Genomic DNA, 27761 nt, shown 5'->3' on the forward strand with positions numbered 1-27761 from the left:
GCAGGCAGGTTCTTTACCACTAGCGCCACCTCACTCGGACTGGCACACCTGAACTCATTCACTTTCAAACTCAGTACAAAATGTTTTTGCTCCATTGTGAAACCTTATTCAACTTCCCGAAGTTGAATCCTTACTCAACTTCAACATCCTCCTCTACATTCTTCTCACTTGAAGTGTTTGTGCACCTATTACCCAATTAGACAGAGAGCCCTGGGAGACAAGGGACCACAGCCCACTAGTCCCCCAGGGCTTTACCCACAAAAGACAGGTGGGAATATGCCACAGATGTCAACAGACAAAACAACAGTGAGACCTGGCTTGAGCTAGCTCTGTAGCATGGGGCTGCAAACTTTTTCTCTAAGGGCCACACTGTAAATTTTTTTTGGCTTTGTCGGTTACGTGGTCTCTGTCATAAATACGCAGCCCTGCCATTGCGGCATGAAGGCAATTACAGACAGGGCACAGGTGAACGCGTGTGGCTGTGTTCCAAAATGCTTCATTTGCAAAAATACACAGCATGGGGTGGGAGGGGGATTGGAAGGAGAGGATGGGATGAATGGAGACAGTATCACGACACATATACACTATCATACGTAAAATGGATAACCAGTGGGAATTTGCTGTATGACTCAGGGAAGTCAAACCAGGGCTCAGTGACAACCTAGAGGGCTGGGATGGAATGGGAGGTGGGAGGAAGGCTCAAGAGGGAGGGAACATATGTAAATCCATGGCTGATCCATGTTGATGTATGGCAGAAACCAACACAATATTGTAATTAGCCTTCAATTTTAAATAAATAAAGAAAAAAGCAAACAACACAGCAGGCTGGATTTGGGCCCCAGGTATTGGTTGCCAGCCCCGATCAACACAATTGGGAACATCCTTGGCACACTTCCTGCTTTTCTAACTCCCATGGTAAGCTGGCACCTCTATGCAAATTGGCTTAAGTTGATTATTTTTATCCTATGGAACAGTAATGCAAATATAAAAGTTCTCCACAAACAGCAAACCCTAGTGATGCACAGACAACTGCCATCTTCTAACCTCCCTTACTTCAGAGTCTTGAATGATGAGTATTACCCCCTCACCTGCATCTGAGTATACCAGCTTTCTACGTAAAATTCTTTAGTGGAGGGCCCTCCCTGGCGGTACAGGGATTAAGACTCTGTGCTTCCACTGCAGAGGGCATAGGCTGGATCCCGATTTAGGGAACTAAGATCCTGCACGTTGTATGGTACAGCCAAAAAAAAAAAAAAAATTCTTCAATGGGCCCCATTTTGTACAGACTTGATGATAACAATGGCAGCAGCAACAGAAAACAGTGAACATTTATCTTGCATTCATGTGTCAGGTCCTGTTCTATGCATTTTACATGTAGGAATTAATTTAATTTTATGAAGTCAGTACAATTATCTTCCCCAGTGGAGGAGAAGAGAGCAAACAGTTTGCCTCAGGTTAAACAGCAGGGGCAGAGCTCTGGGGTTCACATACAGGCAGTCTGGGCCCAAGTCCCCTGTGGTAAAACTGCTCTTCTGAGGCCAAACTGAGGCATGACTAACTAGATTTTCACGATGTGGCCCTCTGACCACCTTATCTTCCTTTACCCAGTCAGATGCTGAACTTTCTACACTTCTCCCAAGAATACATATGCTTCAGATTCCCTGTTTGAACATGATCATCTTTCTGCCTACAGTGTGTTCTCTTTACCATTTGCCTGATGCTCATCTGATAAGCTTTGAGTCTCAGCTCAAACATGACCTCTCCTTTCTCCTCGATGCCTTCTCTGATATTCTCAATTAGACTTAGATATTCTTTCTTCTTTGTTCCTGCTATATTTTTGTCTTTTTTTTTTTTTTAATTATTCATTTGGCTGTGCCTGTTCTTAGCTGCCAGGTGGCGCTGGTGGTAAAGAACCTGCCTGCCAAAGCAGGAGATGTGAGATGCAGGTTTGATCCCTGGGTCGGGAAGATTCCCTGGAGAGGAGGCATAGCAACCCACTCCAGTGTTCTTGCCTGAGAATCCCATGGACAGAGGAGCCTGGTGGGCCATGGGGTCACAAAGAGTAGGACACGACTGAAGCGACTTGGCACACGGCATGGTCTCAGTTGCAGCACGCTGGATCTTTTTGTTGTTGTACACACTCAGTTGCAGTATGTGGGATCTAGGGCCCTGATGAGGGGTTGAACTCGGGCCCCCTGCATTGGGAGCTTGGAGTCTTAGCCACTGGATCACCAGGGAAGTCCCTGTTTTTGTCTTTGAAAAGAAAAAAAAAATGCACACTCATGTTCACAGCAGCATTACTCACAATAGCCAAAAGGCAGAAGCTGCCCAAGTGTCCACTGACACTTGGATAAAGATGAATGGATAAACACAATGTGATATAACCACACAGTGAATAGTATTCATCCTTTGAAAGGAAGGGAATTCTGGATAAATATGCTACAGCATGGATAAACCTTAAGGATGTTACGCTAAGAGAAAGCACACGTGGTATGTTACCACTTAAATGAGGTACCTAAAACAGACAAATTCATAGAGATGTCACTTTGCCAACAAAGGTCTGTATAGTCAAAGCTATGGTTATTCCAGTAGTCATGCAGGGATGTGAGAGTTGGACCATAAAGAAGGTTGAGTGCCAAAGAATTGATGCTTTTGAACTGTGGTGCTGGAGAAGACTCTTGAGAGCCCCTTGAATAGCCAGGAGATTAAACCAGTCAATCCTAAAGGAAGTCAACCCTGAATTGGAAGGACTGATGATGACGTTCCAATACTTTGGCTACCTGATGTGAAGAGCTGACTTGTTGGAAAAGACCCTGATGCTGGGAAAGATTGAAGGTGGGAGGAGAAGAGGGCAGTAGAGGATGAGATGGCTGGACAGTATCACCAACTCAGTGGACGTGAGTTTGAGCAAATTCCGGGAGGCAGAGACGGACACAGAAGCCTGGCATGCTGCAGTCCACGGGGTCGTAAAGAGTCGGACACGATTTAGCAGCTGAACAACAACAACAAAGAATAGTCAAATTCATAGAGACAGAAAGTAGAATGGTGATGCCAGGGGAATGAGCTGTTATTGTTTAATAGGTACAGAGTTTTAATTTTGCAAGATGAACAAATTTCTTGAGAAGTACAACAATGTGATGAACTTAACACTAATGAAACTGTACATTTAAAAATGGTTAAGAAGGTAAATTTCATGTTGTGTATATGCTACCATAATTTTTTTTAAAGAAGGGATAAAGAAAAAAAATTCCCCAATTAGAGGTTATTAAAGAAAACACCTCAGGGGAATTTCCTGGTAGTCCAGTGGTTAGGACTCTGTGCCTTCTCTGCAGAGGGTGTGGGTTCAATCCCTGGTTGGGGAAATAAAATCCCACAGGCAGCATGGCCAAAAAAACCAACCAATCAGCCAAATAAACAAAAAAACCCTCAGGGAAAATAAGAAAGTCTCCTGTAACCAACAATATCAATGCTTTGGCACATATCTTTCTGGGGCTTCCCAGGTGGCTCAGAGGTAAAGAATCTGTCTGTCAATGTAGGAGAGGCGGGTTTGATCCCCGGGTCAGGATGATCCTCTAGAGAAAGAAATGGCAACACACTCCAGTTTTCTTGCCTAGGAAATCCCACGGACAGAGGAACCTGGCGGGCCTACAGTTCATGGGGTTATAATAACAAATATATCCTTCCAGACATTTTTTCACATGTATCAATAACATATGCATATCGTATAATTTGTTTTTCCTATTATGAAGCTGATCTTCCATTACATCTTCATGTAATGAAATATTATTGTTACTATTTATGAGATCTACTGATTCTTAAAATATTTACCTTGAACACAATCATCTTTCTGAACTCTCGTTAGTTCTAATAGTTGTGTTGTTTTGTTTCATTTAAAGTTTGTCTCTTACTTTCCAACATTTACTCTCCCTTTTTCTGTCTTATTACATTGGCTTCATCTTTCAGAAAAATATCAGTGGCAAGAGGCATCCTCAATCTTGTAACTATTTTAACAATATTACTTTAGTGTTTCACCACTGTGTATCATATTTCTGACAAATTTTTTTTTGTTTATTTCTTTACTTTTTAAAATCTAGAATGGACACTAAATTTTGTCACCTAACAAAAATACAATTTTTCTTCTCTAATTTACTAATTTAATGAATTACATTAACAGACTCCCTAAAAAAATCCTAACCAGTTTAAATTTACTCTTTTAGGTTTTGATATTAGCATTATTTCAACCTCATAAAATAACCTTTATTTACACTGTAGTTTAGGTCTTGATATTAGCATTATTTCAATCTCATCTCTTTTTCTCCTGCACTTTGGAGGAGTTAAATGATAATGGAACAATTTGTACCACAAAGGTTTGTTAAAACTTCTAAACTTTCTGGCCTTTTGGCTTTTTTGCTGGGATACAGAGTGTAATTTTTTTTTTAAGTCTTTTTCAATATATTTTTTATGGCTAAATCAACTTTTTTCACCTTTTTAAATATATTTTAATAATTTGTATATCTTTCATTAGCTTCCCAGGTGGCGCTAGTGGTAAAGAACCCACCTCCAATGAAGGAGGCATAGGAGAGAATTCAACCCCTGGGTCAGGATGATCCCCTGGAGGGGGGCATAGCAACCTACTCTAGTATTCTTGCCTAGAAAATCCACTGCATTATAAAATTTGATTTTCTGTTTCACACCACAACCTCCTCTAGAGCAGAGGGTCATAACAACTAGCACACAGTAGGACACACATAGATATATAATAGATTAGATGATCTAGTACTCTTGCCTGGAAAATCCCATGGACGGAGGAACCTGGTAGGCTGCAGTCCATGGGGTCGCTAAGAGTTGGACACGACTGAGCGACTTCACTTTCACTTTTCACTTTCGTGCATCGGAGAAGGAAATGGCAACCCGCTCCAGTGTTCTTGCCTGGAGAATCCCAGGGACGGGGGAGCCTGATGGGTTGCCGTCTATGGCGTCGCACAGAGTTGGACATGACTGAAGCAACTTACCAGCAGCAGCAGCAGACAGACAGATGGATGTGACTATCATATATCAATATGTGGTCCCTCAATGGGCCTGTAGGGTCATATAATCTCTATTCCCTAAATTAACTGTATCTTTAGTTCTAGGGAGGTTATTCTCAAACTTAACAACAAAGAGAAATACATATGAACCTGAATGACTCAATCCCAAACCAGCCCCAAGGTGGCTCCCAAGAATAGTCCATTGTCATTCTTCCTGGTGCAAGTGTGAACAGTTACAGCGTTTGGGGAAAGTAACCCAGAACTATCTGTAAAATTTTATATATTTTACACACACACGCTCCTTGATCTCACAATCCCACGCCTAGAAAACTGCAGTAGAGAAAACACAGCATAAATATATATAGGGAGGTACTGCACTAGTGTTTTTCATGGAGGTGAAAAAAAAAACAGAATGAAATGAAGTCTATTGAAGGGACAATAATAAATTATGTACTATAAAATATGTAGCAAATATGTACTACAGAATATTATGCAGCAAATAAAGTGAGTTAGCTTTAATTTGCTTGACTTAGAAGGATTTGCATGACGTAATTAAAAGAATGCAAGATGTGGAGAAGTAAACCAATTTAAATATCATGTGTGTGGTGTGTTTTCTATAGTTTATAGGAGCCTGGAGACAGTTATGAAAGGATATATTCCAGACTATTAATGTTGGTTTCCTGGGAAGACAAAATGGACAGAGGACCCAGTGACCTTTCAGTTCTTCTTAAAACTTTCTTCCTTGTAATTTTCTGTAATGTTTTATTAAATAAAGTCTTTCTTAAAAAGGAGAATGCATTTTATATGCTGAGAAAGTTATTTTTACTGTACAAAACCCCCAAACACCCACTACTCTGGAGGTCAAAAAGCAAGGACATCTTCGTACACACGAAGAAAGCACATGTCAACAGCGTTTGTTTCTTCCCAGGCTCACCTGGGCTGCAGTGGCTGCAGTTTGGAGGAGGCGGGACTCTTCCCACAGGCAACGGGCCACAATTCGGGCAATCTCCATTGGCTTCTCAAGGTATCTGCTCTGTAAGTGGGGAGACAAAGAGAATGAAAAGCAGCAGCAGACTCAGGAGATGTGGACTGAACTTTGCTAACTTAAAGCTAACTTCCTCATAAACTAGGGAAAGTGTTACATTTACTCCATGGAACCACAGAGCATCAGAGCCCAGCTACAGTCAGTAGGAGAAGAAGTGACGAAGAGAAGAAGAAAGGCAGTCACAATGAGCAGTACTGCAGTGAGAGTAGGCTTGGTTGTCTGTCTTTGGACAGTGAGTTTATCCTGGTCTTAAAGGGGGGTGACTGACTTTGTCAAGGAGTATCCAACTATGGTGTCCAAGCCTTTGACACTGAAAAGTAAGAGCCATCTTCCTAGTCATCTGAACTTGTTACAATCATGTTATTAGCATACTAACATAATTAACATAAAAATCACATTATTATTTCAATGAACCAACCAAGTAAATTTCAAGCAATAATACTCAAAGGGCTGGTAACTTCTCCTTGGATTTAAAGTACAAGATAGGTTATTAATTAATCAAGTGAGAAAGAAACATTTTCAGGAAAGAAAGCTAAAACCCTTCTCTGCAGGTTCAGTTTCTCATCACACCTGAAGGAACTGCTTGATTCTTCGCAAATTGTGCTGATAGAGAACATTGGACTCTTGCAGGAAGCGGCTATACTGTTGGTCAATTTCTCCCAAGAGATTATGAAACACCAAAGTCGCATGTGATTCTTTGCTGGCCGCGTATGCCCTAGAAAAAGGAAGATAAAGACAAAGAATGATTCCGAAACCTACACACTCACACACGCACAGGCATGCACTCAAAATCACCATCAAGAAGGAGGGAAAAACAAGGCAAACCTGATGCTTTAACCCACTCATCATTTTAGATGCATCTTACTCAGCAATCATAAATTAATTGATTTTAAAATTACCAGCAATTATTTTGGATACTATTAAGCGAATGTCATAGTTCTATATTTATCAAATTTTGAATGATCAGATACACTGTTTTCCTTTAAATTCTCAGTCAACTCTATGGTCGGATTTTCAGTAGCAAATCACCAATCCCAGATTAGGATGGCCTATTTCCAACATCTCTGAATTACCTCCCTGGCCCCTCATCAAATACTGGAAAAATTAGGTCATGGGCCTGAATTAAACCAAAATTAAAAGGTGGATCTGAAAACTTGAAAGTGAAGGGAAGAGTTGCTGGGCTTCTGTACCACTATCTTCTCTATGACCAAGTGTTAGTCTTTCAGTTGTGTCCAACTCTTGCGATCCCGCAGACTGTAGCCTGCTAGGCTCCTCTGTCCATGGAATTCTCCAGGCGAGAATACTAGAGTGGGTTGCCATTTCCTTCTCCAGGTGATATTCCTGACCCAGGGATACGAACCCAGGTCTCCTGCATTGCAGGCGGTTTCTTTACCATCTAAGCCACCAGGGAACCCCTATCTCCTCTATGACTGAGTCTGTTTCTCTAACTCTGTATCTCTTTTCTTTAATGAAAGAGGAATCAGAAGTACAAACCCAAACCTTTTTTTATCCATGACAAAATTCTCATTCAGATTAAAAAAAATATATCTGTAGCATGTCCCTGAAGCATCAGAACACGCAGAGAATCTCATCAAGCAAATGAAATTAAAATGGGTTTCCCTGGTGGCTCAGATGGTAGAGAATCTGCCTGGAATGCGGGAGGCTTGAGTTCAACCCCTGGGTCGGGAAGATCCCCTGGAGAAGGGAATAGTAATCCACTCCAGTATTCTTGCCTGGAGAATTCCATGGACAGAGGAGCCTGGCGGGCTACAGCCCATGTGGTCAGAGAGTCAGACACGACTGAACCAGTAACACTTTTTACTTTCAATTTCACATCTCGCGAAGAACTGATTCATTTGAAAAGACCCTGATGCTGGGAAAGATTGAAGGCAGGAGGAGAAGGGGACAACAGAGGATGAGATGGTTGGATGCAATCACCGACTCAACAGACATGAGTTTGAGTAAACTCCGGGAGTTGGTGATGGACAGGGAGGCCTGGGGTGCTGTAGTCCATGGGGTCACAAAGAGTTGGACATGACTGAGCGACTGAACTGAACCATCAAGCAAGATGTTTCAGTGTGCCAAAAGACAGCTGTCCAGATGCCCTTCTAATGTAAAAATGCTTTTCAGGACTAAAATGACCTCTTTACTTTCCAATCTCTTTTGCCCCGTCACCTGCAACTATAAGCTTTAAGATGAAATAGTTAGCAAAGAGTTAAGTTAGAGCAGATCATGTCTCTTGACTCAAACTAACACTTAGCAATTTGGGGAGTTTATTGAGAAGGACTTACCAATCTTGACTCTCAATCCAAGGGGCCAGAAACTGCCGCAGCTCCATGGGGAAGCTGTCACTGTACAGCTGATGGAGCTGCTCCAAGTACCGTGTGTCCAGCTGCTGGAGCTGATTCCATTGGGCCATTCTGCTGGAATCAGGGGTCACAACTGCAAACCAAAGGTTCATATGGTCACTACCAGCCCAGTAAGAGGAAATGACTATCCAACATAGGGCTCAGGTCTATGATTAGGGATAAAAGGTGCTGTGGAAAGGCTCTCTCTTGCTCCACCCAGTTTAGAACAATACATGTGCATTCAAATCTCTACCCCTGGGGCCACATCACAGCTTCTTTCTTCTAAACCAAGATGACAATGTGGGCATGGTGCCAAGTTCTAGAACCCATTATCTCCCAGAGGTATGTGAAGTTGAGAAACTACTTCACTTCCAGATTTCATTTCTTCCTCTTATTACACAGAGATTATAATTCCCAGCTCTCTGGGCTACTGAAATAATATTTCTAGAGCATCCAGCTCAGTGCTCAGCACACAATAGATGCTCAACAGATAGGAGTTCCTTTCTTTCCACTTGCCACTCCTTTTAGGCGGACTGGGAAATATGAACACAGTAAACCTGAACTAAGACCAAAACGTGGGATGTGGGTGTTCAGGGAGGACAGAGAGCTAATTCCAAGGCTACGGATTTAGAAACTACCACACTGTTAATCAGTTATACTCCAATATAAAATAAAATGTTAAAAAGGACTACAGATTTAAACCTACAAGCAAGGATCTGCCTGGGGTTCTCCCACTCAAAAAAGAGTAATTTTGTTTTTAAAATTTCTCAGTCTGGGATGAGAAAGAAGAGAAGCTAAAGACAAGGCATTCGAGTTGTCCCCAGGTTCATGATTACCCCAGAGAAATGTTCAGGAAGGAGAAGGCAAGCCAGCTAACCACCTTAAATCCTCTTTCTGAATAGCTTGGGTCACTGAAACAGCAATAGAGACCAAGTAATCTTAAGAACTGGGGTTCCCGGGTGGCTCAGATGGTAAAGAATCAGCCTGCAATGCAGGAGATCTGGGTTTGACCTCTGGGTTGGGAAGATTCCCTGGAGAAGGGAATGGCTAGCCACTCCAGTATTCTTGCCTGGAGAATCCCAAGGACAGAGGAGCCTGGTGGGCTACAGTCCATGGGGTTGCAAAGAGCTGGACACGACTGAGCAGCTAACGTAACAACAACAATCTTAAGAAGCTGTAAAGGGTAACTACAAGCAGTAGCCAAAGACTAAGGTATGTATAGATCAGAGTATATTGACATGGTTCTTTGGGACAGTGAGAACATTTACTGAGAGATAGAATATACACAAATACATATATAGAGTGATTTCTCAGAGAAGGCATGAAGAAGCACCTAATTACTGGTCCTTTCATAAAAAGAACTGGGCGGGACTTCGCTTGTGGGCCAGTGGTTAAGGGTCCGCCTGCCAATGCAGTCGACACGGGTTCAATCTCTGGTCTGGGAAGATTCCACATGCCAAGGAGCAACTCAAGCTGAACAAATCCAAATTATAGAATTCCAGAGAGCTGTGCTGCTGTTCTCCTCCCCTTTCTTGGGGGGACAGATGCAGCAGACCCCCTTGCTACTACAAAGATAATGTCAATGGATCAAGCTTTCAAGCATATATTCAGGAGAGCAGAGGCTGGCCCCACCCAGCAGTCTTTACATTGAACAAATAACTATCTAAGGCAGCATTATCCAATGAAATGTAATGCAAGCCACATAGGTGATCTTAAATATTCTAGGGGCCATATTTTAAAAAGTAAAAAGAAACAAGTAAAATTAACTTTAAAAATACATTTTCCTTAACCTAAGTCATCCAAAATGTTAGCACCTTAACGTGTGATCATACAAAAATTATTCATGAGATACATTACATTCTTCTTTTCACACAAAGTTTTCTAAACCCAATGTGTGCTTTACACTTACACCACAGATCTAAGGTATTTCCCTGCTTAACTACCAAAGGCTTAAGTTCCACTAGTGAAAACTTCGGTAAAGCAAAGAAATGAGAATGTCAGAATGAGGTACTTGCCCCAATCAGGCTAATTCTTTTTAATAAATAAGCTAAATCTTCCAACAATGTTAGAGGGGAATAAGTTAAGTTTTCTCATTGCTTGGGATTTAAAAAAAAAAACCAATATCTGAAGCACGTCTTGAACATTTTCAGCTACCACTCCTTTGCAGTCTCCCCCGCCCGCTACCCCCCGTCCAAGCATTGCTCACCCCCAAGACTACCTGCCACAGTACCAGTGCAATGCTACCTGGGCAGTAATACATGTGTGCGAAACAGCGAGGAAGCGCATGCTACTGCTGAAGCACTGTGACCATGCTGAGTTTTACTCTCAATAGGAAATCAAAGGCCTACAACCACTATGGACAACAGTATGCAGGTTCCCTAAAAAAATTAAAAATAGAACTATCATATGATCCAGTAATCTCACTCCTGGCCATATACCCAGAGAAAATCTTTACTTCAAAAAGATACACACACCCCAGTGTTCACTCCTGCACTATTTACAACAGCCAAGACATGGAAGCAACCTAAATGTCCATCAACAGAGGAATGGATAAAGAAAAGGTGGCATTTGTGTGCAATACACGCACGCACACACACACAATGGAATACAACTCAGCCATAAAAAGGATGAAATAATGCCATTTGCAGCGACATGGAGGGACCTAGAGATTACCATACCAAGTGAAGTCAGACAGAAAAGACAAATATCATATGATATCACTCATGTGGAATTTACCTTTAAAACAATGATACAAATGAGCTTATTTACAAAACAGAAAGACTCACAGATTTCAAAAACAAACATGGTTACCAAAAAGCAAATGTGGATGAGAGGGATAAATCAGGAGTTTATGATTAACACACACACACTACTATATATAAAATAGATAACCAACAAGGACCTACTGTATAGCACAGGGAACTCTACTCAATATTCTGTAATAACCTATATGGGAAAAGGATCTGAAAAAGAATGAATATATACATATGTATAACTGAATCAATGAGCTGAAACTAACACAAAGTTGTAAGTCAACTATACTCCAATAAAATTAAAAAAAGAAAAAAAAATCAAAGGCCATTAGAACACTCTTATAATATTCACATTAGGACCAAATTAAAATCTGCCTGCTGCTGCTGCTGCCAAGTCGCTTCAGTCATGTCTGACTCTGTGCGACCCCATAGACGGCAGCCCACCAGGCTCCACTGTCCCTGGGATTCTCCAGGCAAGAATGCTGGAGTGGGTTGCCATTTCCCTCTCCAATGCATGGAAGTGCAGTCAGTCATGCCTCCTAGGCTAAAAGCATCAGGATCTGCCCTATATTTCTCAGGACATGATTTGCACAGAAATCTGTGTAATATGCCAATTTATATAGATTTCTGTCTCATGTGAATGTCAAAACTATAGATCTACATAATTCAATACAGCAGTCAGTAGCCGTATGTGGTTACTGAGCACTTGAAAATGTGGCTCATTTCAAACCAGATAGGCTGTAAAATACACATTGAATTTTGAAGGCTCAGTACAAAAATAAAAGTAAAATATCTCATTAATACAGAAATGTTAATATTCTAGATATACTGGATTAAGTTTTACTATCTTTTTTTTTTTCCTTTTTGGTTGCTCCACATGGCTTGCAGGATCTTAGTTCCCAGATCAAACCCAAGCTCCCTTCAGTGAAAGCACTGAGTCCTAACCATGGGACCACCAGGAAGTCCCTAAATAAAATACACCATTAAGATGGATTTTATTTATTTCTTCCTACTTCTTTTACTGTGGCTACTAGAAACTTTAACACTACATATGTGACTTATATTCTATTTTTGCTGGACACTACTGCAGATTATGTAATCCAAAAGCTGTGGTTCTAATAAAGTACTTAAAGAAACAGACACCTTTTCATAATAAACTCCTGTGTTATAAGTCAGTTAAAAAATAAACTAACTGCTGATCGTGTATACAAATACAAAGCCATTACAGTCTGATCCTTGAAGGTCCAAATTAAAACTGTGAAGCAACATCCCACTATCCCTACTCACTTCTGGATTAACCATGGAGTCAGGGCTTCCCTGGTGGCTCTGATAGTAAAGAATCTGCCTGCAATGCAGGAGACTGGGATTTGATCCCTGAGTCAGGAAGATCCCCTGAGGAAGGGAATGGCTACCCACTCCGATATTCTTGCCTGGAGAATTCTGTGGACAGAGGAAGGAGCCTGGCGGGTTACAGTCCATGGGGTTGCATAGAGTCAGAGTTGACTAAGTTTCACTTTTTCACTTTCATGCCTGAGTAGTTGCATTTTCAAACTCTTACATCATTAAAAAATTACAAATTGTTGAAAGTTTGCCAATTCATTTCTAATTCATTACTCAGAAGGTTTTTGTTGCTGTTGTTGTTTGGGTTTTAGTTAGTGCTCAGTTCAGTTCAGTTCAATCGCTCAGTCATATCCGACTCTTTGCGACCCCATGGACTGCCCCATGCCAGGCCTCCCTGTCTATCACCAACTCCTGGAGTTTACTCCAACTCATGTCTATTGAGTCAGCGATGCCATCCAACCATCTCATCCTCTGTCGTCTCCTTGTCCTCCCTTCTCCTCCCTCTTTCAATCTTTCCCAGCATCAGGGTCTTTTCAAATGAGTCAGCTCTTCGTATCAGGTGGCCAAAGTACTGGAGTTTCAGCTTCAACATCAGTCCTTCCAATGAATATTCAGGACTGATTTCCGTTAGGATGGACTGGTTGGATCTCCCTGTAGTCCAAGGGACTCTCAAGAGTCTTCTCCAACACCACAGTTCAAAAGCATCAATTCTTCAGCGCTCAGCTCTCTTTATAGTCCAACTCTCACATCCATACATGACTAGCGGAAAAACCATAGCCTTGACTAGACGGACCTTTGTTGGCAAAGTAATGTCTCTGCTTTTAATATGCTGTCTAGGTTGCTCATAACTTTCCGTCTAAGGAGTAAGCGTCTTTTAATTTCATGGCTGCAGTCACCATCTGCAGTGGTTTTAGTGCCAGTTAGTACAATAATTGGGCTATTTCTTAAACCAGACACGAGCTAACAATATTGTATTTTCCATAAAATTAAAAGACCAAAAATGAGTAATGTTATGTTCTATGTCTCAGTCTAATCACTGTAGGTAATAGTGTATTAGCTCTCTTATATTAAAAAAAAAAAAAATCATTCTAAATGAAAGCCAAGGAACAGATAGTATTTTCAGCAAAGGGTCAAACAGTGATTTCCTTATCAGCTGCTTAGCTACTAACCATATTTAACTAATAGGAGCCACAGGCCAACTGTTCTTCATAACTGTGGATCCTCAATGGATCATTAGTTTGGACTTTCCTGCCGGTCCAGTGGTTAAGAATCTGCATTCTAATGCAGGGGACTCGGGTTTGAGCCCTGGGGCAACTGAGCCCTCGAGCTGCAACTAGAGAGAAGCCCACACACCTCAACAAGACAACCACGTGCCATAACTAAGACCTGATGCAACCAAATAAATGTTATATAAAGAGAGGGATCATTAGCCAAATTGTCTAGGAAACCACTGCCAATTAGCTTTGTAGTAACTGTCTTAACTGCAAAAAAATTTTTTTCAAGTCCACTTTATTTCACAATTTCAATTCTGCTTTTCGAATCGCAAGTTAATCTGAAGGACTTCGCTAAATTTTAGCTAAAATATTTATCTATGGAATGATTCTAAGTCTAATTCTAAACGTGACTTACAAACCACTTTCACTGAACCCCGAACAGAGAGAGAAATTTGCACAACAATGTGAGTGCCCAGTACCACTCCGAGAGAAGGCAATTCATTCCATACAGTGGCTGGCTTAGGGCAATACAGTCTCTAATTCTCTTCAGGTGTGTTTCTTTTTTTTTTTCTTCAGGTGTGTTTAAAAAAAAAACAAAAAAACACATTTATTTATTTGGCTGCGTTGAGTCTCAGTGGTGGCACAAGGGATCTTTAGTTGCAAGGGCATGTGGGGTCTAGTTCCCTGGCCAGGAATCAAACCCAGGCCCCCCAGCACTGAGAGGATGGAGTCTTAGCCATGGGACCACCAGAGAAGCCCCTCTCCAGGACTTAACTCTGTTTAAGGTTCACATATATCAAATGTTAGCAGATAAAGGAAAGGTAAGTTTGATCCTGTTTTCTATAACTGAAGAGAAAAGAACAATAAAAATGAAACAGCAAGTCACCAAAGACTTTCTGGACTTTTCAAAACAGGAATTTCTCAGCCTCTTGGGGATAATTTACCAACAACAAGTCAAAAGGCAAACAACTACTGTCTAATGGGGAACTTATTACTGTAAAGATCACTGAAAAGATTCATCCGCTAAGTCACAGTTTTCATTTACGTACTTCGATCTAAAGAAACCAAGGGATGTACTGAGAACCACAAGTCAGGACCACTTAAAAAAGGCTTCATTACATCATTTCATAAAATATATTTTTAAAATTAACACCTGTTCTTTGCATCCATGACCAGTGGATTTACGACAAGGGGTGAGTGAACCGGAGTGAAAGTGAGGAGAGGGAGGAAAACCAGGTGTCCACAAACATCCAGAACATAAAGAGATCTAAAGATAGTTTCTGTTCCACCTTGCAGTGCGTCACAAGATTTTTCTTTGGATGTTAGCCATACTCTATAGTAGAAATACCTACCTTTAAAACAACATATTTATTCATACTTGTATTTTATCTGTTGTCTACACTAAGCTCCTCTTTGCTGTCAGGAAAGGCCCAGTGACTAAGGCAACCCAAGTAAAAGTAACATATAAATGGTACTATGGAGAAGGCAATGAGAATCTACTCCAGTACTCTTGCCTGGAAAGTCCCATGGACGGAGGAGCCTGGTGGGCTGCAGTCCATGGGGTCGCGAAGAGTCAGACACAATTGAAGTGACTTAGCAGCAGCAGCAAATGGTACTAAGGTCTACAGAAACCAGTCCTTTTGAGAAGACATTTTTACAAGACTATAAAAGTAATCATGTTGGGACTTTTCTGGTAGACCAGTAGTTAAGACTTTATACTTCCAATGCAGGCGGCATGGGTTCGACCTCTGACTAGGGAACTAAGATTCCACGTGCTGCATGGTGTGACCAAAAAAATAAAATAAAAATAATTCAAAATAAGTACAGTTGGATAGTAAATATGTGATTTCGTTGCTTACAAATCCAAACAGTTCCTTTATAAAGTTTAAGACTAGATGTTAGGGACTTCCCCAGTGGCACAGTGAATAAGAATCTGCCTGCCAATGCAGAGAACATGAGTTCGATCCCCGACCCAGGAAGATCCCACATGCTGCAGAGCAACTAAGCCTGTGTGTCATAATTACCAAGTCTGCAGTCTACAGCCTGGGAGCTGAAACTGCTGAGCCTGTGTGCTGCAAATACTGAAGTCTGTGAGCCCTCGAGCCCGTGCTCTGCAACGAGAAGCCCAAGCACGGTAAGGAAGAGTAGCCCCCACTTGCTATAACTACAGAAAGCCTGTGAGCAGCAACGACCCAGCACAACAAAGAATAATAAACTAATTTTTTTTAAAAAAAGACTAGACATTTGCCTTCACAATAAGTTGTCTATACAGACACCCAGTTTTGGTTTCCTAAAAAGACAAAATATTAAACACTTGAGTGCCCAATCTGAACTAACCGCACTGGAATAATCAAATACATTCAATTATAGATAACAATAAAATATTTGTTTTAAAGTTAGAAACCAACACTTCCTTGGGGAAAAAAAGGACCTTGAGATATAAGAGAATTTGAATTATAGTTCCCTACTAATGTGGGCAAAACTGATTATAATAAGAAAGCAGTACTACTAAATTACTGAGGAGCAGAGCTTGGAGATGGACATGACTGAGTGACTTCACTTTTACTTTTCACTTTCAGGCACTGGAGAAGGAAATGGCAACCCACTCCAGTGTTCTTGCCTGAACAATCCCAGTGATGGAGTGATGGGGGAGCCTGGTGGGCTGCCGTCCATGGGGTCGCACAGAGTTGGACACGACTGAAGCGACTTAGCAGCAGCAGCAGAGCTTGGAGAAGTGAGGGAAATAACAGTTTTAATGACACTCTAAAGAACATGCAACCCCCCAAATTCTACTATCCCTCATTCTTCTTATCCAACTTTATTTATTTTGGCTGTGCTGGGCCTTCCTTGCTGCAACAGGGCTTTCTCTAGCTCAAGCAAGTGGGGGCTGTGGTGTATGGGCTTCTCATTGTGGCGGCTTCTCTCGTTGTGGTTCTTGGGCTCTAGAAAGTGGGCTTCAGTAGTTGCAATGCATGGGCTCAATTGCCACTCAGCAACTAAGCTTAGTTGCTGCTCAGCATGTAGGATCTTCCTGGACCAGGCATCGAACCTGTGTCCCCTGCATTGGTAGGCAGTCTCCAGGGAAGTCCATTATCCCATTTTAATTCGTGGAAAAGTTCAAGACTCTTGTGCTGAGCACATGATTTTTTTTTCCATTCCAAATCCTGACATGTGTAAGGTCTTATCACTAGCACTACTTTGGTGTAGTTATCTAATTTAAATCCAGAAACTTAGAGAATAAAATGTATCAGGTTTACAGTTAAATGTAAGAGGTGGAGACGACCAGGAATGTGAACAGCAAAAAGGAAGGAAAACCCAGTGCCCTGACCCATGAAGGACAATTAGGATGTTAAAAGCAAAACCAAAAGCACTAACGAACGTCTAGTGCTCAAACAGCTACCTTTGAGAAAAGATTCTGAAAACTATGAATTACCAGGGCCTCTTATTATTTCAAATCTAATAGTGCTATGGACGTAATTTTTTTTTTAATGCAATGTATTCCCCATACTGCATTTGGGATAGGCACCACATGTGATCACAACTATTTCAGGTTAAACAGGAGCAGAACAAATATATTCTCTCTAAACTGAAAGTAACACAACTAGACATGCTTTGTCAATTACTCAATGTGAAGTTTATGGTTAAAGTTGCCTGAGAACAGGTCTGAGCACCAGATAAAAACCACAACAGAGACCAAATTTGAGTGTCACATGGCCTTCCCACTGTCACATGACCCCTCCCCCATCCAGACACGCTCCCCTGAAGCTGTGTGGTGTGAAGCCAAGGACCAAAAGACTTGACCTTGGATGGGCCTGGGTGCCAGTCCTGACAGTCATTTATCAGCTATATGGGAGGAGGGGAACATAATTTGACTACTGAACAGGCTTCTCCTTTAGTAAAATAGGGAAGTAGCCCTCCTTTGAAGGACTGTTATGTAAGTAATAAGAAAATAATGGGGACTTCCCTAGTGGTTCAGTGGTTCAGAGTCTGCCAGCCAATGCAGGGAACACAGATTTGATCCCTGGCTGGGGAAGATTCCACATGCCTCGGAGCAACTACGCCTGTGTGCCGCAACTAAAAAAGTGACCGCAATGAGTAGCCCGTGCACCACAGCTAGCAAATAGCCCCTGCTCACTGCAACTAGAGAAAAGTCCTACATAGCAACAAAGATCCAGCACAGCCAAAAATTAATTAAAAGACAAACAACAACAAAAAATTAACCACCTTATATTTCAGGGGCCACTCTTGCCTTTAAAAAAAAAAATGTATAGCATCCCTCTTGTCTGTGTTGGGTGTACCTCACAGCTGTATTTTTCCTTCCTCTCATGGCATCCCTTTCATCAGCATTTCCTGTGCTAAATCCATTTCCTCAATGCCCTGGGAAAAAGAGATTAAATCATCAGATTGTTGTTTCATTGTTAAGTCGTGTCCCACCCTTTGGGACCCCATGGACTGCAACACACCAGGCTTCCAGTCCTTCACTATCTCTCAGAGTTTGCTTAAACTCCTGTCCTTTGACTCGGTGATGCTATCTAACCATTTCATCCTCTGTCATCACATTCAGTTCAGTTGCTCAGGTGTGTTCGACTCTTTGCCACCCCATGAATCACAGCACGCCAGGCCTCCCTGTCCATCACCAACTCCCAGAGTTCACCCAAATTCATGTCCATCGAGTCGGTGATGCCATCCAGCCATCTCATCCTCTGTCGTCCCCTTCTCCTCCTGCCCCCAATCCCTCCCAGCATCAGAGTCTTTTCCAATGAGTCAACTCTTCGCATGAGGTGGCCAAAGTACTGGAGTTTCAGCTTCAGTTCAGCATCAGTCCTTTCAATGAACACCCAGGACTGATCTCCTTCAGAATGGACTGGTTGGATCTCCCTGCAGTCCAAGGGACTCTCAAGAGTCTTCTCCAGCACCACAGTTCAAAATCATCAATTCTTCGGCGCTCAGCCTTCTTCACAGTCCAACTCTCACATCCATACATAACCACTGGAAAAACCAAAGCCTTAACTAAACAGACCTTTGTTGGCAAAGTAACGTCTCTGCTTTTCAATATGCTATCTAGGTTGGTCATAACTTTCCTTCCAAGGAGTAAGCATCTTTTAATTCCATGGCTGCAATCACCATCTGCAGTGACTTTGGAGCCCCAAAAAATGAAGTCTGACACTGTTTCCACTGTTTCCCCATCTATCTGCCATGAAGTGATGGGACCGGACACCATGATCTTAGTTTTCTGAATGTTGTACTTTAAGCCAACTTTTTCCCTCTCCTCTTTCACTTTCATCAAGAGGCTTTTTAGTTCCTCTTCACTTTCTGCCATAAGGGTGGTGTCATATGCTTATCTGAGGTTATTGATATTTCTCCCAGCAATCTTGATTCCAGCTTGTGCTTCCTCCAGCCCAGCATTTCTCATGCATATAAGTTACATAAGCAGGGTGACAGTATTCAGCCTTGACGTACTCCTTTTCCTATTTGGAACCAGTTTGTTGTTCCATGTCCAGTTCTAACTGTTGCTTCCTGACCTGCATATAGGTTTCTCAAGAGGCAGGACAGGTGGTCTGGTATTCACATCTCTTTCAGAACTTTCCAAAGTTTATTGTGATCCACACAGTCAAAGTCTTTGGCATAGTCAATAAAGCAGAAATAGATGTTCTTCTGGAACTCTCTTGCTTTTTCCATGATCCAGCGGATGTTGGCAGTTTGATCTCTGGCTCCTCTGCCTTTTCTAAAACCAGCTTGAACATCTGGAAGTTCATGGTTCACATATTGCTGAAGCCTGGCTTGGAGAATTTTGAGCATTACTTTACTAGCATGTGAGATGAGGGCAATTGTGCGGTAGTTTGAGTATTCTTTGGCATTGCCTTTTTAGGGACTGGAATGAAAACTGACCTTTTCCAGTCCTGTGGCCACTGCTGAGTCTTCCAAATTTGCTGGCATATTGAGTGCAGCACTTTCACAGCATCATCTTTCAGGATTTGAAATAGCTCCCCTGGAATTCCATCACCCCCACTAGCTTTGTTCATAGTGATGCTTTCTAAGGCCCACTTGACTTCACATTCCAGGATGTCTGGCTCTAGGTGAGTGATCACACCATCGTGATTATCTGGGTCGTGAAGATCTTTTTTGTACAGTTCTTCTGTGTATTCTTGCCACCTCTTCTTAATATCTTCTGCTTCTGTTAGGTCCATACCACTTCTGTCCTTTATTGAGCCCATCTTTGCATGAAGTGTTCCCTTGGTATCTCTAATTTTCTTGAAGAGATCTCTAGTCTTTCCCATTCTGTTGTTTTCCTCTATTTCTGTGCACTGATCACTGAGGAAGGCTTTCTTATCTCTCCTTGCTATTCTTTGGAACTCTGCATTCAGATGCTTATATCTTTCCTTTTCTCCTTTGCTTTTCGCTTCTCTTCTTTTCACAGCTATTTGTAAGGCCTCCCCAGACAGCCATTTTGCTTTTTTGCATTTCTTTTCCATGGGGATGGTCTTGATCCCTGTCTCCTTACAATGTCACGAACCTCTGTCCATAGTTCATCAGAAACTCTATCAGATCTAGTCCCTTACATTTATTTCTCACTTCCACTGTATAATCATAAGGGATTTGATTTAGGTCATACCTGAATGGTCTAGTGGTTTTCCCTACTTTCTTCAATTTAAGTCTGAATTTGGCAATAAGGAGTTCATGATCTGAGCCACAGTCAGCTCCCGGTCTTGTTTTTGCTGACTGTATAGAGCTTCTCCATCTTTGGCTGCAAAGAATATAATCAATCTGATTTTGGTGTTGACCATCTGGTGAAGTCCATGTGTAGAGTCTTCTCTTGTGTTGTTGGCAGGGGGTGTTTGCTATGACCAGTGCGTTCTCTTGGCAAAGCTCTATTAGCCTTTGCCCTGCTTCATTCCATACTCCAAGGCCAAATTTGCCTGTTACTCCAGGTGTTCCTGAACTTCCTACTTTTGCATTCCAGTCCCCTATAATGAAAAGGACATCTTTTTTGGGTGTTAGTTCTAAAAGGTCTTGTAGGTCTTCATAGAACTGTTCAGCTTCTTCAGTGTTACTGGTTGGGGCATAGGCTTGGATTACTGTGATACTGAATGGTTTGCCTTGGAAACGAACAGAGATCATTCTGTTGTTTTTGAGATTGCATCCAAGTACTGCATTTCGGACTCTTTTGTTGACCATGATGGCTACTCCATTTCTTCTGAGGGATTCCTGCCCGCAGTAGTAGATATAATGGTCACCTGAGTTAAATTCACCCATTCCAGTCCATTTCAGTTCGCTGATTCCTAGAATGTCGACATTCATTCTTGCCCTCTCTTGTTTGACCACTTCCAATTTGCCTTGATTCATGGACCTGACATTCCAGGTTCCTATGCAATATTGCTCTTTACAGCATCAGACCTTGCTTCTATCACCAGTCACATCCACAACTGGGTATTGTTTTTGCTTTGGCTCCATCCCTTCATTCTTTCTGGAGTTATTTCTCCACTGATCTCCAGTAGCATATGCGCACCTACTGACCTGGGGAGCTCCTCTTTCAGTATCCTATCATTTTGCCTTTTCATACCGTTCATGGGGTTCTCAAGGCAAGAAAACTGAAGTGGTTTGCCATTCCCTTCTCCAGCGGACCGCAGTCTGTCAGACCTCTCCACCATGACCCTCCAGTCTTGGGTGGCCCCACAGGGCATGGCTTTGTTTCACTGAGTTAGACAAGGCTGTGGTCTGTGTGATCAGATTTCATCCTCTGTCATCAGATTAGTCCTATTAAATGATAAGCTAACTTTCCCTTCTACATAAAATACATGCATTTTAATGGGTCTTTGTAATGTAGCCTGAGGGAGGGAGTTAGTAATGCAGTGATTTGGTGTAAGTGAAGGGGAAGAAGAGAGGGTTGGGTCGTACCCTGATCAAATATCTCCACACACAGTTCACCCAAGGACAACTCCAGGCCCTAAAAAGACTAAAGGTGGAAACACTAAGTGATATCCAAATGAAAGACAAAGATGAAAAATAAGAACCTTGGTTTAAGAGCAGTCCAAAGAACTAATGATTACTGCTAATATTTATATAGCACCGCCTGCAATGCAGGAGACCCAGGTTTGATCCCTGTGTCAGGAAGATCCCCTGGAGAAGGAAATGGCAACCCTCTCCAGTACTCTTGCCTGGAGAATTCCATGGACGGAGGAGCCTGGTGGGCTACAGTCCATGGGATCGCAAAGAGTCAGACACGACTGTGTGACTAAGTTTAACTTTCACTGTGTGCCAGGCACTCTTTGACATATATTTATTTACTCGTTTCATCCTCATAATCCTGTGAGATAGACACTATTTTTATACCCATTTTACAGAGGAGAAAAATAAGGCACAGAATTTTAAGTGATTCACCCAAGTTCAGACAGGTAGTAAAGGTATGAAACTGGAACCCCAACCCTACTAAGTTCATTTTCAGAATTCCAGCTCTTAACCACTATGCTACAGTGGGAGTTTCATTGATTTTAAGTCAACCATGAGTCAATCATAATACAAAGTCAATGTGATCTAATGATATCTTAACAGACATATGTCTGAATAAAAGGATTAATCCAGTTGGCCCATAGTGATATTCTGACTGTATCACAATTTAATGGTGCACTAGAAAACAAACATATTTGAGGAGGGGCAATCAGGGTGTGAGCAGTCCAAGAACATGAACGTTTCACCCGGGAAATAGACTTGGGGAGCAGGAAATAAAGTCAGAAGAGAAAAGGATAACTTACGGAATAGTAGCTTTTCAAATACTTGGAGATCTGTACATAAAAGGATAAGTCACTCCAGAATCAGGATCTGTTTTCCTGTAACATCTACTCCCTGATTCTGCCCTTGGTATGCAGAGGTTCCCCACCCTAGCTGTGTGTTCAGCTGCTCAGTCATATCTGACTCTTTGCGACCCCATGGACTGCAGCCCATCAGGCTCCTCTGTCTATGGGATTCTCCAGGCAAGAATGCTGCTGGTGGTGTGTTAGCGGTCGTTTAGTCCCTTAGTTGTGTCAGACCCTTGGCAGCCCCATGGACTGTAGCCCACCAGGCTCCTCTGTCCATGGAATTCTCCAGGCAAGAATACCGGAGTGGGTTGCCATTTCCTTCTCCCACCCTAGCTGCAGAGCAGAATTATGAGGGCAGATATTTTTGTAAAAATAAAAAATAAAATAGAGATGCCTGGCAACCAAACCAGAAGCTAAATGGGAATTGTCGAGGATGGGAAGGAGCCAGGTTTCAATATTTGAAAGCTCCTCAGATGATGCTAAGGTGTGGCCAGATTGAAAACCTCAGAACAAAAGTAGAGATCAGGGCTCACCCAGCAAGCACATCTCAGTCACCTGAAGGGCTCTGAGACACTAGAGGCTGGTCCTTACTCTGCATGTACTGAATAATCAACCCCAAGGATGGGCTCCAGGCAGCTGTAATGAAGCAGAACCCTGTGGAGACCACATAAGGGAACTATGGCAAGAGATGAGGGTGGAGAGGCTCTCGGCTAAGCCATACAAAGAAACAGGAACTCTTGCCCGAGGGGAATGGGCAGGTTGCCCGAGGGAGTGGGGAGGTCAGAAGGGTTTTAGGAAGAGAAGCAAACAATTCTGTAAGCAGACAGGTTCGGTTCAGTTCAGTTCAGTTGCTCAGTTGTGTCTGACTCTTTGCGACCCCATGAATTGCAGCACGCCAGGCCTCCCTGTCCATCACCAATTCCCAGAGTTCACTCAAACTCACATCCATCGAGTCGGTGATGCCATCCAGCCATCTCATCCTCTGTCGTCCCCTTTTCCTCCTGCCCCCAATCCTTCCCAGCATCAGAGTATTTTCAAATGAGTCAACTCTTCGCATGAGGTGGCCAAAGTACTCTGCATTAAATGATGCTAAAGTTTCAGCTTTAGCATCATTTCTTCCAAAGAACACCCAGGGCTGATCTCCTTTAGAATGCACTGGTTGGATCTCCTTGCAGTCCAAGGGACTCTCAAGAGTCTTCTCCAACACCACAGTTCAAAAGCATCAATTCTTTGGCACTCAACTTTCTTCACAGTCTAACTCTCACATCCATACGTGACCACTGGAAAAACCATAGCCTTGACTAGACGGACCTTTGTTGGCAAAGTAATGTCTCTGTTTTTCAATATGCTATCTAGGTTGGTCATAACTTTCCTTCCAAGGAGTAAGCGTCTTTTAATTTCATGGCTGCAATCACCATCTGCAGTGACTTTGGAGCCCCAAAAAATAAAGCCTGACACTGTTTCCACTGTTTCCCCATCTATTTGCCACGATGTGATGGGACCAGATGCCATAATCTTCGTTTTCTGAATGTTGAGCTTTAAGCCAACTTTTTCCCTCTCCTCTTTCACTTTGATCAAGAGGCTCTTTAGTTCTTCTTCACTTTCTGCCATAAGGGTGGTGTCATCTGCATGTCTGAGGTTATTGATATTTCTCCTGGCAATCTTGATTCCAGCTTGTGCTTCTTCCAGCGTTTCTCATAATGTACTCTGCATATAAGTTAAATAAGCAGGGTGACAATATACAGCCTTGACGTACTCCTTTTCCTATTTGGGACCAGTCTGTTGTTCCATGTCCAGTTCTAACTGCTGCTTCCTCACCTGCATACAGGTTTCTCAAGAGGCAGGTCAGGTGGTCTGGTATTCACATCTCTTTCAGAATTTTCCACAGTTGATTGTGATCCACACATCCAAAGGCTTTGGCATAGTCAATAAAGCAGAAATAGATACTTTTCTGGAACTCTCTTGCTTTTTCCATGATCCAGCGGATGTTGGCAGTTTGATCTCTGGTTCCTCTGTCTTTTCTAAAACCAGCTTGAACATCTGGAAGTTCACGGTTCACGTATTGCTGAAGCCTAGCTTGGAGAATACTTTACTAGCATGTGAGATAAGTACAATTATGCGGTAGTTTGAGCATTCTTTGGCATTGCCTTTCTTTGGGATTGGAATGAAAACTGACCTTTTCCAGTCCTGTGGCCACTGCTGAGGTTTCCAAATTTGCTGGCATATTGAGTGCAGCACTTTCACAGCATCATCTTTCAGGAGTTGAAATAGCTCCACTGGAATTCCATCACCCCCACTAGCTTTGTTCATAGTGATGCTTTCTAACGCCCACTTGACTTCACATTCTAGGATGTCTGGTTCTAGGTGAGTGATCACACCATTGTGATTATCTGGGTTGTGAAGATCTTCTTTGTACAGTTCTTCTGTATATTCTTGCCACCTCTTCTTAATATCTTCTGCTTCTGTTAGGTCCATACCATTTCTGTCCTTTATCGAGCCCATCTTTGCATGAAATGTTAGGAGGTCTCTAAAGAAGGAGAACCATGAATGGTTTTCTTAACATGCCTCTAAAGGAGGAGAACCAGGAATGATTTTCTTCACATAAGAGAAGCCATTTTGGCTTAATCCTGGTTGCAATGTTTGCCCCTGAACAGGTCTCAGTAATTAATGGTCTTAAGGGAACACAGGAATCCAACAGAGAAAAGACAAACAATAACAAAGTGATAAAGCAGAGTCCTAGTTCCTCCACAAGGGATACACATAACAATATACAAGGCCCCCACCCAGGTGAAGGATGGGAGTAAGATGTTGACACTTCTGACTTCAATCAACTAAAGCCCCGTCTTGGTTGATGGTTGACCTTTGCCCCAGTTGTATGCTGAAATTACCTCTGCACAAGCCCCTTCATGAATATGCATGTACCCTTAGCTTACAATTCCCCCAGTTTTGCTGTTGAGAAGACATCGCTTTGGGAAGGATCCCTGGTGTTCTCCGTACTTGGGCCTGAGTGAGCACCGTGGACTCTGTAACTTGAACTGGTAACCTCTTGCTGGGCTGCCAGCCTGAGGACAGGAAGAGCCTGGGCTTTTGCTCACCAGTCAGTTCCTCCCTTCGCCCCTCAGCATCCAGCAGGGTGCCCAGCTCACAACAGATACTCAGAGAGACATATAGAACAAATAAACCACTGGTATGAATTACAGCTCAGTCAGTGGACTGAAACATATTCTCCCAGGCAAGGACCCTGCATCCAGTAAGAAGTATTCTGAGGAGCAGACCAACTCTTTCAGATTTGCTGTTTGAAAAATTCGAGGATGAGCCTTCAGTGATCTTTCAATAAGAGTAAAATTACAGCAACTCCCCCAGTTCAAAAACATTGTCCCACCCAAAATCTTTACACCCGCTAAGGTTCCCCAACTCCTCAGCCAACTTTGGCCTCTCCAGCTCCTCTCTCGGGTCTCAAGATGACTTTCAAAATGTCAACTTATGTCCCCCTCAACCTCACCTCCACCCTCCACAGACCGTGTTCCTTCTTCGCTGGTGCTCTTGCCTAAGGTGGTTTTCCCCTTGGCGGCATTTTATGTCCCTTTGTCTCCTCTGGAGAACTTAGCCCTGGTTCCTAACCCTACCTAGGGTCCAATCACTGCTTCAAATCTGAAGCCCACAGCACCTACAAATGTGGCTGAGGCTTTTTCTTGTTTTGATTCCATCTCCTCCATTTGATCCTTACATATCATTCTGATATCATATTTAAGACACCAAATGAGTAGTGCCTTTATAGCCTCCTTTACTCACATTTGCACACACACACATAAACACCACCTCCACTGCAAAAGTTCCTACTAACAGTCACTGCTGGCTACAGTGCTGAAAAGCACGCCAACAATACAGCAACCGCATCCCGTATGACCGGTTACCTAGAATTTGGAGGTTTTTCTAGAGGGAAGTAAAGCATCCTTCCAATGAATACAGAGGGACTCACCCTCACAGGAATCAGAGGCAAGCTGCCAACTTTTAGAAACAGGTGTATAGGGACTTCCCTGGTAGTTCAGTGGCTAAGACTCTAAGCTCCCAATGCAGGAGGCCTGGGTTCGATCCCTAACTGGGGAAGAAGATCCCATATGCCACAACCAAGAGTTTGTATGCTGCAGCTAAAGATCCGCCACAGCCAAATAAATATTTTTAAATAAAAACAGGAGTATAGCCTTCAAGAAACACACTGTACATTGGGCAAGCAAATCATCATGTCATAGTTCCCAGGCTTGAAGCAGCAAAGGGAGGAGAAGGGCAAGTTGCTGGGGCGGGGCAGGGGCTGGGGTGGGGGGAAGCCTGCAGATACTACTATCTTTGGCCAAAGCCCAAATGAAGAGAGTCAAAAAGCATCTACTGATTTAGAACGCTGTGGAAGTTAGTAATATTCTTTTAAGATAGGCAACCGAAATAAAACAGAGAAAGAGTACCTAAATTTCTGAATCTCAATGTCACTGACTCACAATATAGTTCAACACTTACTAAAGAGAAGGAAGAAGTTTTTCTTTAATTTATTCAGGTTACTTTCCCTAAAAGATATACTAAGTTGATCCTGGACACTTAGCCTGAAGCACCAGATAACTGGGGCTGGGAATCCTTATCTGTGGATCCTGTCTTAGAACCTCTTCCTTCAAAGTGACTGTGGTTTGGGGTCAGAAGCTCAAATCCAAAAGGGCATTGGGGTGGGTATAAAAAATGGCTCCAAATTCTCTGATACTCCTCCCTTTGAGAGAAGGAGTCTTTGCCCCTTGCCCTTGAATCTGGCTAAGTCCATGACTGCTCCAACCAACAGAGTTATAACAGAAGTGCTGATTCCCTTGGAAGGCTCATTTTCCAGAACCCAATCAACACGCTGTGACAAGCCCAAGGCGGGAGAGGCCGCGTGGAGACGATGGCGTACAGTCCCGGCTGAGGTCAGCCGCTGATTCATCCCAGGCGATGTGTGAGTGAAGCAGCCTCCCAATGGTAACGGCCCCCAGATGTTCCAGTCTTCCCAGCTGAGGCCCCCGACACTGAGGAGCTAAGACCAGTCACCTCTGCCTTACAGATTCCCTGCCCACAGAATCTGTGAGCACAAGATGGTGGGGGCTTTGTGCTACTAAAATTTCAGTTGGGTTATGGCCCTTGGTGACCAGAACAACACTTCTACTAACACACTGATGGAATGTCATCTTTATAGAGCCCAACTTCCATGAGAAAGGAATTTGTAGT

General features: G+C 42.6%; 1 protein-coding gene across 5 annotated transcripts in view; it reads right to left on the reverse strand.

Moving 5' to 3' along the window:
- Positions 1 to 27761, reverse strand: part of STAT3 (signal transducer and activator of transcription 3) — a 73837-nt gene that overhangs the window by 24182 nt on the left and 21894 nt on the right. For 4 of the 5 annotated variants that reach the window (XM_024979867.2, XM_010816228.4, XM_024979866.2 and 1 more), the window contains 3 exon segments: positions 8364 to 8514; positions 6643 to 6787; positions 5962 to 6060 (listed from right to left, as the gene is read on the reverse strand). In XM_024979867.2, coding sequence (XP_024835635.1) covers positions 5962 to 6060; positions 6643 to 6787; positions 8364 to 8491 — 372 coding nt within the window. In that variant the 5' untranslated portion in view covers positions 8492 to 8514. 5 annotated transcript variants of the gene reach the window in all.

This window comes from Bos taurus, chromosome 19 (genome assembly GCF_002263795.3).
Source record: "Bos taurus isolate L1 Dominette 01449 registration number 42190680 breed Hereford chromosome 19, ARS-UCD2.0, whole genome shotgun sequence".
NCBI lineage: Eukaryota > Metazoa > Chordata > Mammalia > Artiodactyla > Bovidae > Bos > Bos taurus.